This window comes from Garra rufa, chromosome 15, assembly GCF_049309525.1.
Source record: "Garra rufa chromosome 15, GarRuf1.0, whole genome shotgun sequence".
Classification (NCBI taxonomy): Eukaryota; Metazoa; Chordata; class Actinopteri; order Cypriniformes; family Cyprinidae; genus Garra; species Garra rufa.
Window position 1 is genome coordinate 37,716,367 of NC_133375.1, and position 18,859 is coordinate 37,735,225.

The 18,859-nt window shown below is 33.0% G+C and overlaps 1 protein-coding gene and 1 long non-coding RNA gene across 3 annotated transcripts; both read right to left on the reverse strand.

Moving 5' to 3' along the window:
- Positions 1-6,374: 6,374 nt before the first annotated feature.
- Positions 6,375-14,591, reverse strand: LOC141287367 (uncharacterized). Of its 2 annotated transcripts, XM_073819500.1 has the most exons (12): positions 14,495-14,591; positions 14,342-14,383; positions 13,443-13,788; positions 13,249-13,290; positions 12,891-12,932; positions 12,380-12,418; positions 11,030-11,071; positions 10,650-10,691; positions 10,493-10,513; positions 10,133-10,405; positions 8,834-8,977; positions 6,375-8,719 (listed from the first exon to the last, which is right to left on the reverse strand). In XM_073819500.1, the coding sequence occupies exons 3-12, from the start codon at positions 13,540-13,542 to the stop codon at positions 8,676-8,678; spliced, it is 789 nt and encodes a 262-aa protein (XP_073675601.1). In that variant the 5' UTR covers positions 13,543-13,788; positions 14,342-14,383; positions 14,495-14,591; the 3' UTR covers positions 6,375-8,675. The 2 variants fall into 2 exon arrangements, with proteins under 2 accessions (XP_073675601.1, XP_073675602.1); XM_073819501.1 differs by lacking the exon at positions 13,249-13,290.
- A 325-nt stretch (positions 14,592-14,916) lies between these two features.
- On the reverse strand, positions 14,917-16,656 carry LOC141286544 (uncharacterized). Its single transcript, XR_012339285.1, has 6 exons — positions 16,615-16,656; positions 16,152-16,193; positions 16,002-16,043; positions 15,796-15,837; positions 15,323-15,364; positions 14,917-15,209 (listed from the first exon to the last, which is right to left on the reverse strand). It is a non-coding gene; the product is annotated as an uncharacterized lncRNA (long non-coding RNA).
- Positions 16,657-18,859: the final 2,203 nt, after the last annotated feature.

The window sequence follows — 18,859 nt, forward strand, 5'->3', positions numbered from 1 at the left end:
AGAACAAATTAGAAGTGTTTATAAAATAAAAATAACAACAACAAAACTAATAATAATAATAATAATAATAATAATTATTATTATTATTATTATTATTATTATTATTATTATTACTTTACAGAAAACTTCAGGGTGACCTGTGTTAACATCCAGTTACAATACTGGTAGCCAGAGGGCACCCTCATGCAGTAACTGAGACTCAGACAGTATAGACAGGGAAGACAGTAAACACACAATTTATATATGGTTCATCTGTGTTCCATTTTGAGTATTTTTATAAGAATATATATAATGCATAGTATATTTATAATGCAATGCTAATCAAGCCTTTATCACTGTAAATAAGTTATTTGAAACACTAGAATGATGTTATGAAGTGAATCTTGAGTAAAACATGTCATTAAATTATTTCTTTGTTGGACAACAGCTTTTTTAAGCTACTGTAGCTACTTTTTTTTGTTAGCTCTGATTAAACCAGTTCCAGATTGTAGAGGTAACTTCTCATTTAGTTATAAAGTCCTTATTTTCAACTTCCCCTTCCACAATTTTGCTCTGCACATGGGCTGCTAATGGGTGGCACACAGAAATATGTCATCTACTAGGCTTTATTATTGTTATTATTAAAGGTTCCATAGAATGCATTGAAACAATATTTTAAATTGTTCTCTGATATCTACATAGAAGGTATATGGCTGGCATAGGAAAGGGCAAAAAAATTCCAGGAATGGTTTTACAGGTCAATTTACAACCCTAGAATTTGTCCCTAGAATTAAATGGTCTGTTATTGGCTTATTTGGAAGGCTCGTGAATATTAATGTGAGGTCTGCTCTGATTGGCTGTTTCACAGAGCTGCGCATCTCAATAGCTTGCACATGGACAAAATATTTATTTAATTAGGAGCTCTAGCCGCTTTTAATATGCGGTTTGTTGAATCTGCTGTTTTGAATCCCCGACAGTTTACTCTCACTATAGTAATTGCATGTGCTCTGTGTAACGTTATGCTGCAGCGACACAAGGACTTACCGCACAAGTTTTGATGCTTTGGTGATGCTTAGGATCTGTTAAGCATTCGTCATCATCAGCGTAGTCAACTCTCTCCGTTTATGTGGTAAGTGAAATCTAACTGCAATGTAACTGTATGTTCATCTGTACTGCAATGTAACAGGCTAGCGCTAGCATTAAGCTAACCATGTCCCTTCAGTAGCTCGCGTTATTTTACTGATGTACTGACGTTACTGGTGATTGGGCGATGCAAATGTTGGGGGGCGTAACTATTAACGATCCCGGGGCTATTGCGTAATAGTCTGTGTTATGTTGGAATTGACCTATTTTTCAGTGGTGTTTTGCAAACACCAGATTTATATTAGGAGGAGGAAATGGTGGTGTTTGAGACTTATGGTATGTCATGTTCATCAGGGTTTCCGCGGAGTCATAAAAAGTCATAAAAAGTCATAAATTTCATAATAAGAATTTTAGGCCATAAAAGGTCATAAAAACGTTCGGATTTTCCATACAAGGTCATAAATTACATTTAGCCACGTCTTAAATGTATATGTTCGTTCATTCATGGTGCTACCAAGAAAATACGCTGGGAGCGGGATTCATTCGTTTCGCCTGTAGTTCTATCTGAGGAAATCTGTGTGGTAACATCGTGTTCCAGAACTACAAGGTCCATAATGCGGCAGTGCAGGAAATAGACTTATCGGCGGATATTTCACAGAAACTCGCGCGAAGAGCTTCACTCACTGACGGTATTCACTGGTGTATTCTCGGTTTGTCGGAAGGTATTGTCTCATTTATGTAGCGTATGGTTCTTATTAATTGATTTAACTTTACACGATGGGAAAGTGTACGTTTAACGTGGTATGGCTTGATGATGATGCGTTTAAGAGCTGGCTTAAGCCTGTCGCAAACAACAAATATCAAGCATATTGCACCCTGTGTAAGAAGACTCTGGAGCTCTCCAGTTTAAAAGTTATTTTTCATAGTTCGTGTAGGTCATAAATTTAAATCAAAATGGTCATAAAAAGGTCTTAAAAAGTCTTAAATTTGACTGACTAAACCCTGCAGACACCCTGGTTCATGTACTGAACTGTTATTATTCAACTATGCCAAGGTAAACACAGTTTTCCATTCTATGGCACCTTTAAGGGTAGACTAATTCTTATCATGGGGAGAATTCAGTATATTGGTATATTGCAAACAATAAAATATCGCCCATCCCTTAATACACACCTTTAGTTTTGCTCCTGATGATGGTCACAATCACTGATGCAGTCATGATGAGGAGACCAACAGCAATGAAGGAGGAAAAGCAAATGTAGAATAAAGGTATTCTTTCCTCTTCATGATCTTCAGCAAAATCTGAAAGCAAACACTCAGTTTTGAGACATTTGGGATGATTTGCCAGTTGGACTGTATTGTATAGGTAATTACAATAAGTAAATTAGAAGAAAACATGTATTTATGACTACTTAACAATTAAATAAGGAAACTTTAGAAAATCTTAACTGATATGAAAAAAAATTATACATACCTTTGATGTTCCCATATGGTACTAATAAGGTACAAATAGAAATATTTTTTTTTATTTATTATTAAATATTATTTATTCACAAACAGAGAACTGTTTTTTTTTAATGTTCAAAATATGTTTCATTTTGTTTATTCAGTAACCCACCTGAAGTTTGATTGAGATTAATTGGAATGCACAATGAAAAAACATGATTTTTGAAAGTCTGTTTTTGCAAATAAATTTAAATAATCAAAAAGCATCTATAAAATGCTTAATATGTAAATCTGCTGACTTACTCTGGGTCTGGTAATATGATGTGTTCATGTTCGTGGATTGAGCTTCAATAAAAAAAGAGAAACACATGAACATTAAATTAATTAATACATTAATAATATTAATACATTGATGAACATTACATAATAAGCCTGTCACTGTGTTACTGGCATTAAAAACAAGGAAACCTCATTAAACAGCAGAAGACAGGAGAGATGTATTTTTAGAGAGATGTATAGTTTTAGAATTTTGAAAAGCTGTATGACATGAATTAATTTTATTAGCACAATATTAGCACATCAAAGCTTTGCACTGTAAACTTTATTATTTGTCAACACTGAGTTAAGTCATTTAATTTTTTGTAATGTTTCCTTATAGTGGTTTAGGGGTCATAAAAATACAAATAAATAAAAGTCAGTAACCAAAATTATCAAAAAGAACAAAAAAAACTTTTTTTTAACAATTAATGAAACATGAACATTACATTTATTAATAAATAATGCTACTATAAAAATACAAGTATACCACTGTATTACTGCCATTAAACTATTACAGGGAAACATTATTATTAAACAAAACTTTATATATTAGTGTTCAGATTACATTAACCCTGAGGTGTCAAAATCCAACATGCCTGCAAAACAGAGAATACGGATTATAATGTTTTACCAGATGGGCTGTAGGTGTAGGTCTCACTCTGATGGCTCTCAACAGAATGAATCTTGTGCTCACAGGTGAAGGAAACCGGCAGACTAACTTTCACTTCAAACACGCACTTTTCATTTGAATAGCACAATGGGTTGTTCAGTGTATTGTTGTGTTCACCCTCCAGGAACAGGTGGAAAGAGCTCTCAATGTGCCTCCTTCCAAATGAACACATGACGATCATGATCTCTCTGTCCTCCATCTGCCTGAACACTGTAATATTGGGCACTGGGACGTCTGAAATATAACATGATTATTACAGCCTTCAGTATTATTACAGACAGTCAAGACAGTCAAGATGAAATGGTAAGAAATATAAATATTTAAAGAGAGATACCTTTTTTTGACTGTGAAACAATGAACCTATAGTATACCATAGTTTGTTTTAATGATTGTTTAAAGGGTCCTATTATGGTTTTTCACTTTTTGAATTTTAGTCAGTGTGTGGTGCGTATGTTTGGGCATAAAAAACATCTACAAATTTACAAACCTCAAAGTTCACTCTGAAGGGAGATATTTAGTTTAAAAAATTCCTTTTCAAGAACTACAACGAATGGTTCCTTTGGACTACAGGCTCATTCTCCAATTCCCCCCTGAGTTAATAAGTTGATTTTTACCATTTTGAAATCCATTCAGTCGTAATCCTGTTCTGGCGATATCACTTTTAGCATGGCTTAACATAGATCATTGAATCCTATTAGACCAATAGCATTGCGTTCAAAATTTACCTACGAGTTTCGGTATTTGTCCTATTTAAAACTTGACTCTTCTGTAGTTATTAGTACACGATATAACTGCAGAAAAGTCAAGTTTTAAATAAGGGAAATACCGAAACTCGTTGGTCTTTTTTGAAATCAACATATTAACTCGGGGGGAGTTGGAGAATGAGCCTATTTCCAAAAAAAGTGGAGTGTTCCTTTAAGTGCCGCTTCCATCAGTCCAAAGAAAGGTCCATGTGGTGGGATATTGGTACCGACAGCTGCTGTTTTTAAAGTTATATTAGCTTTTGGCAAAAGACCTTGAAAAGGGAACTGAACTTGGGTCGACGCAAGCAGTTGTGCTACATGTCGGTGCACTAACCACGAGGCTATCGGTGTTCATGTAGCTGTTTGAATAACTAAGGAAGCATAAGCAATATAATTAGCAACTTACAGTGCTTCTAATTAATTATCATGTTAAATACAAGTTCAGTCATATTAAAAATATTTTATGACATGACATCTATACGCTAATTGACTAAAAAAATGGTTAGTTAATAGATTACACTAACATTAAGCTGCATTTAACCATACTCTGGAGTTGATTCACTTTCCGGCTATGAAACTAAGTAAATAATGAAACAAATTAGCATGATAATTTCATGTATCAGCAATCTCACAGGCTGACAATAGGACAGTATGACTATGGAGCATATCGCCCAACACTATTTAGGCATGAATTTAAGCTTTTGGCAGCTATTATAATGAGATCGAAATCACTGTCTAAATTTAGGTGAACTTTTGGTCATACCTTGATATCCACGAGAACACAAATTTTCTTTGGTCCCATAAATCTGCCAGTGACTCCAGGCACCTGTTCCCGTATACAACATAATGTCATTTCCATTATGTCCATAGTTCAGATGCAGTGGATGTCCCTTCAAACCAAACAAGTTTTTATGTTTACATTCCCAGATTTGCAATGGACTGAGATCGCAAGGCAGAAGGATAATTTTGACCCAGTCTTTGATCATCTCTGATCCCAAACAGAGATTAAAAGAGAGGCTGATGATTTGTGAAGAGGAAAGCCATTTGAAATGCTGAGCCTTAGATGATACATCACATGGTGCACCCTGTACCACAGTAGCACTCACCACATGCATGCATTTGTTGTTGTCCTCGTTGTAGATGAGGAAGGAGCTGGTGTCTGAATCTATGGAAACTGATATTAGACACTGTAAAAGGCAACACGTTCCATTATGTGCATCTCTGTGTGACTTCACGTGTCTGTCACAGACATCAAGACGAGACAGCAAGGAGTTGTTTTCTGCAACTTAATGCACTTGCGTTAACTCTTTAATGTCAACCAAGTCAGTCGTGTGCCTAGTCTATTCTCTGCTATATGCGTCAAACTAAAACTTTGACTTTTTGCAGTGCTTTAAAGTAGCATATAGTTAAAATGATTCAGATATCACATGCTATTGCGATATATCACGATATTTACATTTGCGATATTTTGATAATTTTTGATATATCGTGCAGCCCTAATCTGAACAATATGTACAAAGTAAAAATTATATTGATTCCAATTCATACTCATAGATAAGCACAAAATCTGAGGCAAAGAAATGGAATCTACTTACTGAAAGTTGACCAAAGGGCCAAAAAAAGGATATAAAGCTGATTCATGCTGTCAGATTAGAGACTACAGCTTTCTGAGATACACGTGGGGGCGTGGCTGAGTCTAAATACCTAAATAACTGACTTCCTCTGTGTTAACAAGAACAACAAAAAAAGGTATGAAGAGCAGAATGTGAAAGGCAAAAGTGGTTCTAAAGACACATTTGTGTAGATATAGCTCTTGATTTATTTTTCTTCACAGTGTGTATATGTATATATATATGCTGCAGATCATCAGCTCTGATAACAAAACCACAAGCTCACAGCGGGCACATTTTTAGATGATGAGACATTTGTCTGTGTATCACATACAGCACACAAGTTCTATCTTGAAATAAAAAAACATATCTGTATTGTAATATGTATTAACTTTTAGATGTCCTTTTTAACCATCTGTGGGATTGTGTCCCATACAAGAAAGCACTATGACTGCATTACCACCAGTGTATATTAGATTCTTAAGATTCTCCCTGAGCAATGCAGCATCAAGACACACTCCCAAGTTACTCTTTGGAATAATAAGGTTTATTCACAGCTATCCAGGAGTCATTTTAGACACAACAGAGCAACTCAACTACCAGAACAACACACACATATTTATATCATGGTGATCACAATATGATCTACATGTGCTTTACAGCATTCTACAGTTTGATTGGTTACACTCACACTGGCCTGTTTTAGAGTTGACAGGTAAATCACTGGAGTCTAGATCATTTAATCATGTGATAAGCATGGCCTTAGTATGGCTACTATGGCTATTGGAGTTATAACCCATACCTTATTAGGTTACAGTATAAGCATATTATTTTAAGAGTATAAAGGAATAAATTAATCATATGAATTTCCATATTCCCCTTCCTCTTTTCAGCCACTGAAACTACATGAACTACATCTGAGAGACAGACAGCAACTCAAATAATAGCAAACTACTGCTGCCCCCTACTGGATGGAAAATAAATAAAAGAAATAAACAACAAAAAATATTTGTTTTTTGTCATATTATTTGTGACCCTGGACCACAAAACCAGTCTTAAGTCGCTGGGGTATATTTGTAGCAATAGCCAAAAACACATTGCATGGGTCAAATTTATTGATTTTTCTTTTATGCCAAAAATCATTAGGAAATTAAGTAAAGATCATGTTCCATTAAGATTTTTTGTAAAATTCCTACTGTAAATGTATCGAAATGTAATTTTTGATTAGTAATATGCATTGTTAAGAACCTAATTTGGACAACTTTATAGGTGATTTTCTCAGGATTTAGATTGTTTTGCACCCTCAGATTCCAGATTTTCAAATAGATGTATCTCAGCCAAATATTGTCCTATCCTAACAAACCATACATCAATAGAAAGCTTATTTACTGAGCTTTCATATGATATATACATCTCAGTTTTGTAAAATTTAACCTTATGACTGGTTTTGTGGTCCAGGGTCACATTTAATAATAACACTCTTACTTTCAAATAAACTGAATGGATACTCTAATACTCTATACTAAAATGATAAAATGTTGCAACCGAAATTCAGAGGTCCAGCATATACATCAACATCATTTTTTTCTGAATGACTATCTATTTGATATTTTTGCTATTTATGTATGTTTTTCCCCTTCTTTAGAAACCTGCCATGTTATTATAGACATCAGTGTAGTCCAAATCTGTCATGAAAGAACATAAAAAAACTTGTTTTTCTCTTATACATAATTTTTTGTCTGTGTTAACAGCTATATCAATTAAGTCTGATTGACTCTGAACTATAGAAATGATTGTCTCCATTGAAATCACTGTAACTGTTCTTATGCAATTTTGAGTTTGTAGTTTGATTCTGGTTTAATCTGATTGCAGTTTTTTTATAAGATGCTGTCTAATGTAACGCCCATGATCTTTAACTGTAGAAAGGAAGTAACTGTACATCCCTCTGGATGCGAACTGTATTCTAAGAGCTTCTGTGTACAGGTTTTTGGTCCAAATTAAGTAATGTCTCTGTCTTATACAAGTCTGATATAGGGGTGTGCGATATATATCGTCTGCGATAATATCGTAATTGTTTTAACAATGTGCAATTTGACATTGAGTATATTGCAAAAAACAAACAAAACACACCTACAGAGTGTACGCATAACTTTACATTATGTGATAAAGTCTAGTAAGTACGCATTTAGATCTTTCACTGCATGATTCAGTCTATTAATGCATTTAGAATGATCATATCATTCATGATATGGGGGCAGAAAATATTTATAATTTTATATAGTTAATCAATATGACGCAAAGAGTGCTGTTTTTTCTTTTCAAAAATAAGCATGACTACAAATGTGATATTGATTTTATTCCATAAGTTTAACAAACAAGAAGTTAATATTAAAATACTTTTAGACAGCATATTTGCTGTTTTTGCCAATTTTGCCAACAAAAATGATTCCAAACACAGCCACAGTACTGTTTTGCGTCTCTAAGCAACATGACGGTGTTTCGTTCCTAAATGAATCAACTGTTTAAATGATTCGGTTCAATCGTAATGACTCACTTATTAACAGCGACTTGCTGACACCTACTGGCGGTTTTAATTTCACATTTAAAGTATGTTTTCACATTAACATGTGTATGCTAAATAAATCTAAATGCCACTTCATATGCAACTTCTGCAAAGATTAATTTTGTTGATACTGATTTAATTTGTAAAAGAATGTTAAAATTTTAAAAAGAGTATTAGAGTTCAGCATGCAAAAAATTATTTAATCAGTCTGAATTGATTGATTGGTTGTTCGTTCTTTTTCCTTCAGAAACTCTGACGTCTTCCTATATATCAATATAGTCATTTTCTGCCCCAGTATTCTTTGAACCTGTTGAAACAAATGCATTCTGCTGAGCACACTGAGTAACATAAATTTTGTATATAGTTTGTGCTAATGAATATTACAGTAGATATGAAAATTAGTTGTTTGGGTGAAACACACCTTTTGCTTTGCTCTTAATGGTGGCCATGATCACTGCTGCAGTCATGATGAAGAGACCAACAGCAATGAAAGAGAAAAAGCTAATGTAGAATGAAGATACTCCCTCATCACGGTGATCCGAGCAATGAGGATCTGCAGCAATATCTAAAAAAATCAAACACAGGTGACATACATGTATGGAAAAAATATACAATATACATCACGTAAATGAGACATGTCTTGAGACATGATGTGCCCGTATATGGTGCTAATAATGTTAATACATTTAAAATAGAAATAAATAAATATTCACAATACTGAAAGATGTGTGTGAAATTAATTAAACACTGATCTATAATAGAGAACTGGATTGCTCATGACGTCATAAAAGTGAAGCCACCGCACCGCCATATTAGTATTCCCTAGTATTCGCATACATTCTATTGAATGAATAGGAAACTACACGATTTTATTGAGAAAACACCACATAACAAGTGAGCGTTTTTAATACTTGAAGTCTCACTGTACATTTTCACAATGCAAACGTCCTAAGCATGTAAACGGTTATTTGTTTAATCTCAATTTTGACCAAATGCGTAGTTACTGCGCTTTGCCTTTGGAGGGCAGTATACCGCTGACTACATATCAAAGACTATAGAATACTTAACCTTAAAGGGACTTTGCTACATATGGTACGGACTTAAAGACATGAAGCTTTATTTCAAAGATTTGAATTTCAGAATGAGCAATTTTGTATTACTTATTGTATAATCGAAACAATTTCAGATACTAAAACCATATATATGGTTTTGTTTATTATTTCCTGCATTTAGGTACATAAAGAAATATAATTTCGTATTGGATCAGTTAACTCACCTGTTTCTGCAAGTGCGCAGCTGATTTAATTGATAATTTATTTACATACACACATCCTAAAAACTAATCCTGTGTGAATGATACGCTTCAAATCGGGTGATTTTAGGTCAGTGGTTTACATGCAAATCAATGGCGCACTCTGCTGGTAGGGAATAGTAAGATGGCGGATCGAACACTTCCGGTGGCTTCAATGCCTAACGGCAATTTAGAGCGCAGTGAGCAATCCAGTCATTATATAGATCAGTGTTAATATATCATTTAATATTAATAAATTAATGAACATGAAATAATGAGCCTGTACAAGTACCGCTACTTAAGCAATTACAAGGAAACCTCATTAAATGCTTAACAGGACATGAAAAAAATCTGTATTTTAAAAGTGTTTAGATTATATTGACATACTTATGTGTCAAAATCAAACATGATAGTTCTGGTATATTTTACCTGATGGGCTGTAGGTGTAGGTCTCACTCTGACGGTTCACAACAGAATTAATCTGGTGTACGCAGGTAAAGGAAACCGGTGGACTCACTTTCACATCGAACACACAAACGTCATTTGAAAAGCACTGTGGGGTTTTCAAGGCATAGTTGTATTCACTCTTCAGTGACAGCTGGAAAGAGCTCTCAGTGAGCCTTCTTCCAAATGAACACACGATCATCACACGCTCTCTGTCCTCCGTCTGCCTGAACACTGTAATACTGGGAACTGGGACATCTGAACAACACAATTGTTAATTACAAGCTGTTTTTTGAATTGCATATTTATTTATTTGTTGATGAATAATTAGGAAATGAGACATACCCTGGATGTGCCAAAATGGTGCTGTGATATTTGAAACAATTAAAAAAAGTGTAAATGAAGCATAAAATCTGGTTTTGTTTAAAAGTGGTATTTAAAATCCAGTTGGTAATTTAATTGCCAAAATTATCAATACAACAGTATGAATTTGCTGGCTTACTCTGTGGCTGGTAATACACATTCCTCCTGTAGGGGCTTTGAGCTTCAATAAAACAAAGACAGACACACAGTACACTGAACAGCTGAATATATGAGCATGAAATAAATCAGTACTATTATACCACTGTATTACTGCCATTACACTATTACAAGGAAATCTCAAATGGGACAACAAATACTTTGTTCTAAATCTAATGGCTGTATATACTGTATTTATAATTTGAGACACAGTATGTTTAATTATAGAGTTATTTTGGATTTAACTATATGGTCAGAAAAGTAAATTAATATTGTAAAAAGTAAAGGTCAACACGATAATTAGTCTTATTAGCCTTAGAAAAGCATTAATATTCATCAATACAACATTGTAAATCTACTGACTTGTCACATTGTAATACGGTTTCCTCCAAGAGGGGGCTTGAGCTTCAAGAAAAAAAAGAGTTTTACATAATTTTAACAGTATTGTTAAATGCAATGTTATGCATTAGTGCAAGAGTGCAAATTTGTTGATTTACTCTGCGTCTGGTAATACACTTTCCTCCAGTAGGGGGTTTGAGCTTAAAAAAAACTGACTGAATGGTGGGATTGGCGCTGACAAAAGTGGTAAACAAAGTTACAGTTCAGGAGATGTACAGTTAATAAGAATATGCGATATGAGATCTTCGAGCACTGTGGTCCCTGTTGCTTAAAACAAAGCGACTGTCACCCCGTGCAGGGAGAGGAGCCAGGGAAAACACAGGAAACAAGATATATAAACAAAACGCTGATTTATTCTAAATAAACAAACAAAATCCAGGGGCAGACAGAAAACACGACGTAACGTTATCGACGGACACTGGGGTGTGAACTGACACAGACTTAAATACACAACAAACAGGGCGTGGTTACAAACGAGATAACAGGATGATGAGGGGGAAATACAAATATGGGCATGACTGAACCAAAAGAACATGAACCAAAAGGGGGAGACAAGGACTAAACCATTTGAATAGGAAACATGGGGGGGGGGGGGGGGCACTGGGAAAACATGACAGAAACACAACTAAATCCTGACAACGACAGAGTAAAAACTTTGTGTGTGTGTCTGTGTATTTGCATGTTTATATAGAATATGAAAATCTGCACACTTACTACTGTAATTTAGGTTAAAAAAAATCCCTAAACTAAATGGTAACCAATAAGAAGGAAATGAAATATACCTTTGGGATACCAATATAGTACTAATAATGTTTAAATAAATAAATAAGTGAATAAGAGACATTATGCATCATAACATTATAGCCTACATATGCAGCAGTGCAAATCTGACTTAATCTGCGTCTTGTAATACACTTTCCTCCTGTAGGGTGTTTGAGCTTCAATAAAACAAAGACAGACAAATTCATTGAGCTAAATCTAATGCCTATACAGTATTATTTATAATATGAGACATAATATGCTTAGTTAAAACTAATATTGTAAAAAAATAGGGGTCAAAGTGATAGTTTGGCATTTCTTTGAAAAACAAACAAACTGTAAGAGCATTATTAGTCTTAAAGCAAATATGCATCAATACAACATGGTGAATCTACTGAATTGTTGCATAATGCAGTTTCCTCCAAGAGGGGGCTTGAGCTTTAACACTTAAGAGAGTTTTACAGTTTTAACATTTACTGAGTCAAATACTAATGTTAAATGCTAGTAATGTTAAAAGTAAGTAAAGTAAAAAAAAGTTAAAATCTGCTGACTTACTCAGCTGGTAATGCACATTCCTCCTGTAGGGTGTTGGAGCTTCAATAAAACAAAGACAGACACAAAGTAAAAATCGAGGCGTTTCAGAAAGGTGGGGCAGAGGAGCAACAATAATGTACAGTATGTGGAAAATAATGTGTTTTTGAACCTCAGTCTGCATAAACGCATTCCATTACAACAAATACACAAAATAATGCTTATTTAACAACATCATATGACCCTTTTAAAAAATACTGTGAAAAAGTAGGGGTTAAAATTAGACATTTCGTCTGAATGAAGAATTTCATAAGAAAACATTATTAGCATTAAATAAGCATTAATATGCATCAACAACATTGTAAAACTACTGACTTGCTGCATGGTAATACTGTAAAGAGTTTTACACAGTTTACACATCTAAATTAAATGGTAATGCTAAATAAATAACTAAAATAAATGCTAGTAATGTTTATTAATTAAAAACTGTTATATTACTTTATTAGCAATCTATTTGCCAAATCTGCTGACTTACTCCATGGCTGGTAATACACATTCCTCCTGTAGGGTGTTTGAGCTTCAGTAAAACAAAGACAGACACACAGTACAATGAACAGCTGAATATATGCGCATGAAATAAACCCATACTAATATACAACAGTATTGCTCTCATTACACTATTACAAAGAAGCCTCAAGAGGAACAACAAATTAGTTTAGCTAAATCTAATGCCTATATGTACTGTATTACTTATAATTTGAAACATGTTTATTTAGAAGCTTAAGAAGTTAAAGTGATAGTTTAACATTTAATAAGAAAAAAACATTAAGAGCATTGTTAGCCTTAATAAAGCAGTAATATTCATCAATCCAACATTGTAAATCTATACTGACTTGTCGCATGGTAATATGGGTTCCTCCAAGAGGGGGCTTGAGCTTCAAATCAAAGTTTTAACATTTACTAAATTAAATAGTAATGTTAAATGATAGTAATGTTAACTAATTGCAAATAAAAATGCTAAAATATCTGTTATATTACTTTATTAGCCAACATTATGCATTAGTGCACCGGTGCAAATCTGACTCACTCTGCGTCTGGTACGCATTCCTCCTGTAGGGGGTTTGAGCTTCAATAAAACAAAGACAGACACACAGTACACTGAGCAGCTGAGCACGTGGTTGTTTCATATATAGAATATGATAATCTGCACACTTACTACTGTAATTTAGGAAAACTTAATCCCTAAACGAAATGGTAACTAATAAGAAGGAAATTAAACATACCTTTGCTATATGGTCCTATAATGTTTATTAATGAAAAAATAAATAAGTTATCTTACTTTAATAGCCGACATTATGCATCAGTGGAACAATGCAAATCTGCTGACTTACTCCGCCACTGGTAATATGCATTCCTCCTGTTGGGGGTTTGAGCTTCAATAAAACAAAGTCAGAGACACAATATATCTGAATATATCAGCATTTAATGGCAAACCCATAAGATTATACCACTGTATTACTGCCATTATTACAAGGAAACATCAAATGGGACAGCACATTAACAGCACATTAATTGCTGTCCCATAAATCTAATGCCTATATAAACTGGATTACTTATAATTTGAGACATAGTATGTTTAATTTGTATTTTATGTAGGATTAAAGTATATGGTCAGAAAAGTAACTAATATTGTAAGCAATAGGGGGTAAAGAGATTTTTATTAGAATTGTATTTAAAAAAGAGCATTATTAGCATTAAAAAAGCATTCATATTAATCAATGCAACATTGTGGATCTACTGACTTGTCATATCATAATACAGTTTCCTCCAAGAGGGAGCTATATAGAGTTGTAACATTCACTAAAGTAAATAGTAATGTTAAATGATAGTAATGTTTATTAATTTCAAATAAAAAAAACATTTAAGAAAATTATTAGGATAAAAAAGCATTAATACATATCAATACAACATTGTGAATCTACTGACTTGTTGCATAGTAATACGGATTCCTCCAAGAGGGGGCTTGAGCTTCAAGAACATAAAAAAAGGTTTGGCAGATTAACATTTACTAAAAAAAAAAAAACCCATAATGTTAAACGATAGTCATGTTTATTAATAAATGCAAATCTGCTGACTTACTCCATGGCTGGTAATACACATTCCTCCTGTAGGGTGTTTGAGCTTCAATAACAAAGACAGACACACAGTACACTGAACAGATGAATATATGAGCTTGAAATAGCAAACCCATTCTATTTTACTGATGTATTGCTGCCATTATACTATTACAAGGAAACCTCAAATGGGAAAACTTACATTGTGCTAAATCTAATGCCTTGACTGTATTATGTAGACATTTCAAAAGAAATAACGTAAGAGCATTATGAGCACTAAAAAAGCTTTAATATGCATAAATACAACATTGTAAATCTACTTGTCATATACAGTTTCCTCCAAGAGGGAGCTTTACACAGTTGTAACATTCACTAAATTAAAAAGTAATGTTAAATGAAATGTTTATTTATTAAAAAAAAACATTTAAGAGCATTATTAGGATTAGAAAGCATTAATATTAATCAATACAACAATGTGAATCTACTGACTTGTCGCGTAGTAATACGGTTTCCTCCAAGAGGGGGCTTGAGCTTCAAGAACATAAAGAAAGCTTTACACAGTTGTAACATTTACTAAATTAAATACAGTAGTAATGTTAAATGAAATGTAATGTTTATTAATTAAAAAAACATCTAAGAGCATTATTAGGATTAGAAAGCATTAATATTAATCAATCCAGCATGGTGAATCTACTGACTTGTTGCATAGTAATACGGTTTCCTCCAAGAGGGGGCTTGAGCTTCAAGAACATAAAAAATGTTTTACAGATTTAACATTTACTAAAAAAAAAAAAAACACAATAATTTTAAATGATAGTTATGTTTATTAATAAATGCAAATCTGCTGACTTACTCCATGGCTGGTAATACACATTCCTCCTGTAGGGTGTTTGAGCTTCAATAACAAAGACAGACACACAGTACACTGAACAGATGAATATATGAGCTTGAAATAGCAAACCCATACTATTTTACTGATGTATTGCTGCCATTATACTATTACAAGGAAACCTCAAATGGGAAAACTTACATTGTGCTAAATCTAATGCCTTGACTGTATTATGTAGACATTTCAAAAGAAATAACGTAAGAGCATTATGAGCACTAAAAAAGCGTTAATATGCATAAATACAACATTGTAAATCTACTTGTCATATACAGTTTCCTCCAAGAGGGAGCTTTACACAGTTGTAACATTCACTAAATTAAAAAGTAATGTTAAATGAAATGTAATGTTTATTTATTAAAAAAAAAAAAACATTTAAGAGCATTATTAGGATTAGAAAGCATTAATATTAATCATTACAACATTGTGAATCTACTGACTTGTCGCGTAGTAATACGGTTTCCGCCAAGAGGGGGCTTGAGCTTCAAGAACATAAAGAAAGCTTTACACAGTTGTAACATTTACTAAATTAAATAGTAATGTTAAATGAAATGTAATGTTTATTAATAAAAAAAAAACATCTAAGAGCATTATTAGGATTAGAAAGCATTAATATTAATCATTCTAGCATGGTGAATCTACTGACTTGTTGCATAGTAATACGGATTCCTCCAAGAGGGGGCTTGAGCTTCAAGAACATAAAAAATGTTTTACAGATTTAACATTTACAAAAAAAAAAAACAATAATTTTAAATGATAGTTATGTTTATTAATAAATGCAAATCTGCTGACTTACTCCATGGCTGGTAATACACATTCCTCCTGTAGGGTGTTTGAGCTTCAATAACAAAGACAGACACACAGTACAATGAACAGATGAATATATGAGCTTGAAATAGCAAACCCATACTATTATACTGATGTATTGCTGCCATTATACTATTACAAGGAAACCTCAAATGGGAAAACTTACATTGTGCTAAATCTAATGCCTTGACTGTATTATGTAGACATTTCAAAAGAAATAACGTAAGAGCATTATGAGCACTAAAAAAGCGTTAATATGCATAAATACAACATTGTAAATCTACTTGTCGTATACAGTTTCCTCCAAGAGGGAGCTTTACACAGTTGTAACATTCACTAAATTAAAAAGTAATGTTAAATGAAATGTTTATTTATTTAAAAAAACATTTAAGAGCATTATTAGGATTAGAAAGCATTAATATTAATCAATACAACAATGTGAATCTACTGACTTGTCGCGTAGTAATACGGTTTCCTCCAAGAGGGGGCTTGAGCTTCAAGAACATAAAGAAAGCTTTACACAGTTGTAACATTTACTAAATTAAATAGTAATGTTAAATGAAATGTAATGTTTATTAATAAAAAAAAACATCTAAGAGCATTATTAGGATTAGAAAGCATTAATATTAATCATTCCAGCATGGTGAATCTACTGACTTGTTGCATAGTAATACGGATTCCTCCAAGAGGGGGCTTGAGCTTCAAGAACATAAAGAATGTTTTACAGATTTAACATTTACAAAAAAAAAAAACAATAATTTTAAATGATAGTTATGTTTATTAATAAATGCAAATCTACTGACTTACTCCATGGCTGGTAATACACATTCCTCCTGTAGGGTGTTTGAGCTTCAATAACAAAGACAGACACACAGTACAATGAACAGCTGAATATGAGCTTGAAATAGCAAACCCATTCTATTTTACTGATGTATTGCTGCCATTATACTATTACAAGGAAACCTCAAATGGGAAAACTTACATTGTGCTAAATCTAATGCCTTGACTGTATTATGTAGACATTTACAAAAAAATAAAATAACAAAAGAGCATTATAAGCATTAAAAAAAAGCATCAATATGCATAAATACAACATTGTAAATCTACTGACTTGTCGCATAGTAATACGGTTTCCTCCAAGAGGGGGCTTGAGCTTCAGTAACATAAAGAATGTTTTACAGATTTAACATTTACAAAAAAAAAAACAACAACAAAAAAAAACAGTAATTTTAAATGATAGTCATGTTTATTAATAAATGCAAATCTGCTGACTTACTCCATGGCTGGTAATACACATTCCTCCTGTAGGGTGTTTGAGCTTCAATAACAAAGACAGACACACAGTACAATGAACAGATGAATATATGAGCTTGAAATAGCAAACCCATACTATTATACTGATGTATTGCTGCCATTATACTATTACAAGGAAACCTCAAATGGGGAAACTTACATTGTGCTAAATCTAATGCCTTGACTGTATTATGTAGACATTTACAAAAAATAAAATTACATAAGAGCATTATAAGCATTAAAAAAAGCATCAATATGCATAAATACAGCATTGTAAATCTACTGACTTGTCGCATAGTAATACGGTTTCCTCCAAGAGGGGGCTTGAGCTTCAGTAACATAAAGAATGTTTTACAGATTAAACATTTACAAAAAAAAAACAAAAAAAAAAAACAGTAATTTTAAATGATAGTTATGTTTATTAATAAATGCAAATCTGCTGACTTACTCCATGGCTGGTAATACACATTCCTCCTGTAGGGTGTTTGAGCTTCAATAACAAAGACAGACACACAGTACAATGAACAGATGAATATATGATAACAAACCCATACTATTATACTGATGTATTACTACCATTATACTATTACAAGGAAACTAATGCCTTGACTGTATTATGTACATTTAAATAAAAAATTACGTAAGAGCATTATGAGCACTAAAAAAGCGTTAATATGCATAAATACAACATTGTAAATCTACTTGTCATATACATTTTCCTCCAAGAGGGAGCTTTACACAGTTGTAACATTCACTAAATTCAAAAGTAATGTTAAATGAAATGTTATGTTTATTAATAAAAAAAAAACATTTAAGAGCATTATTAGGATTAGAAACCATTAATATTAATCAATACAACAATGTGAATCTACTGACTTGTCGCGTAGTAATACGGTTTCCTCCAAGAGGGGGCTTGAGCTTCAAGAACATAAAGAAAGCTTTACACAGTTGTTACATTTACTAAATTAAATAGCAATGGTAAATGATAATGTTTATTCATAAAAACTGTTTTCTTACTTTATTAGAAGCATTATGCTTTAGTGCAAATCTGCTGACTTACTCTGTGTCTGGTAATACACATTCCTTCTGTAGGGTGTTGGAGCTACTGTGTTAATAAAAAAAAAAGTTATCTTATTTTAACAGCCAACATTGTGCAACAGTGCAAATTTGCTGACTTACTCTGCGTCTGGTATTATGATTTACTTCTGCAAATCTATCTGTCTATCTGTCTGTCTATCTACACTATCAGTCAAAAGTTTTTGAACAAATAATATTTGTAATGTTTTTAAAGAAATCTCTTCTGCTCCCCAAGCCTGCATTTATTTGACCCAAAGAACAGCAAAAACAGTAACATTTAGAAGTATTTTTACTATTTTGAAAATACTATTTTAGTTTTCTATTTGA

What these genes read in the sequence shown, in the direction of transcription:
- LOC141287367 (XM_073819500.1), bottom strand. Translation starts at nt 13,542, where the DNA reads ATGAAACAACCACGTGCTCAGCTGCTCAGTGTACTGTGTGTCTGTCTT. An exon ending in ACCGTATTACAATGTGACAA is followed by an intron (nt 10,692 to 11,029) that starts GTCAGTAGATTT and finishes GTTTTATTGAAG; the next exon opens with CTCAAAGCCCCTACAGGAGG. An exon ending in TGTGTATTACCAGCCACAGA is followed by an intron (nt 10,514 to 10,649) that starts GTAAGCCAGCAA and finishes CAAATATCACAG; the next exon opens with CACCATTTTGGCACATCCAG.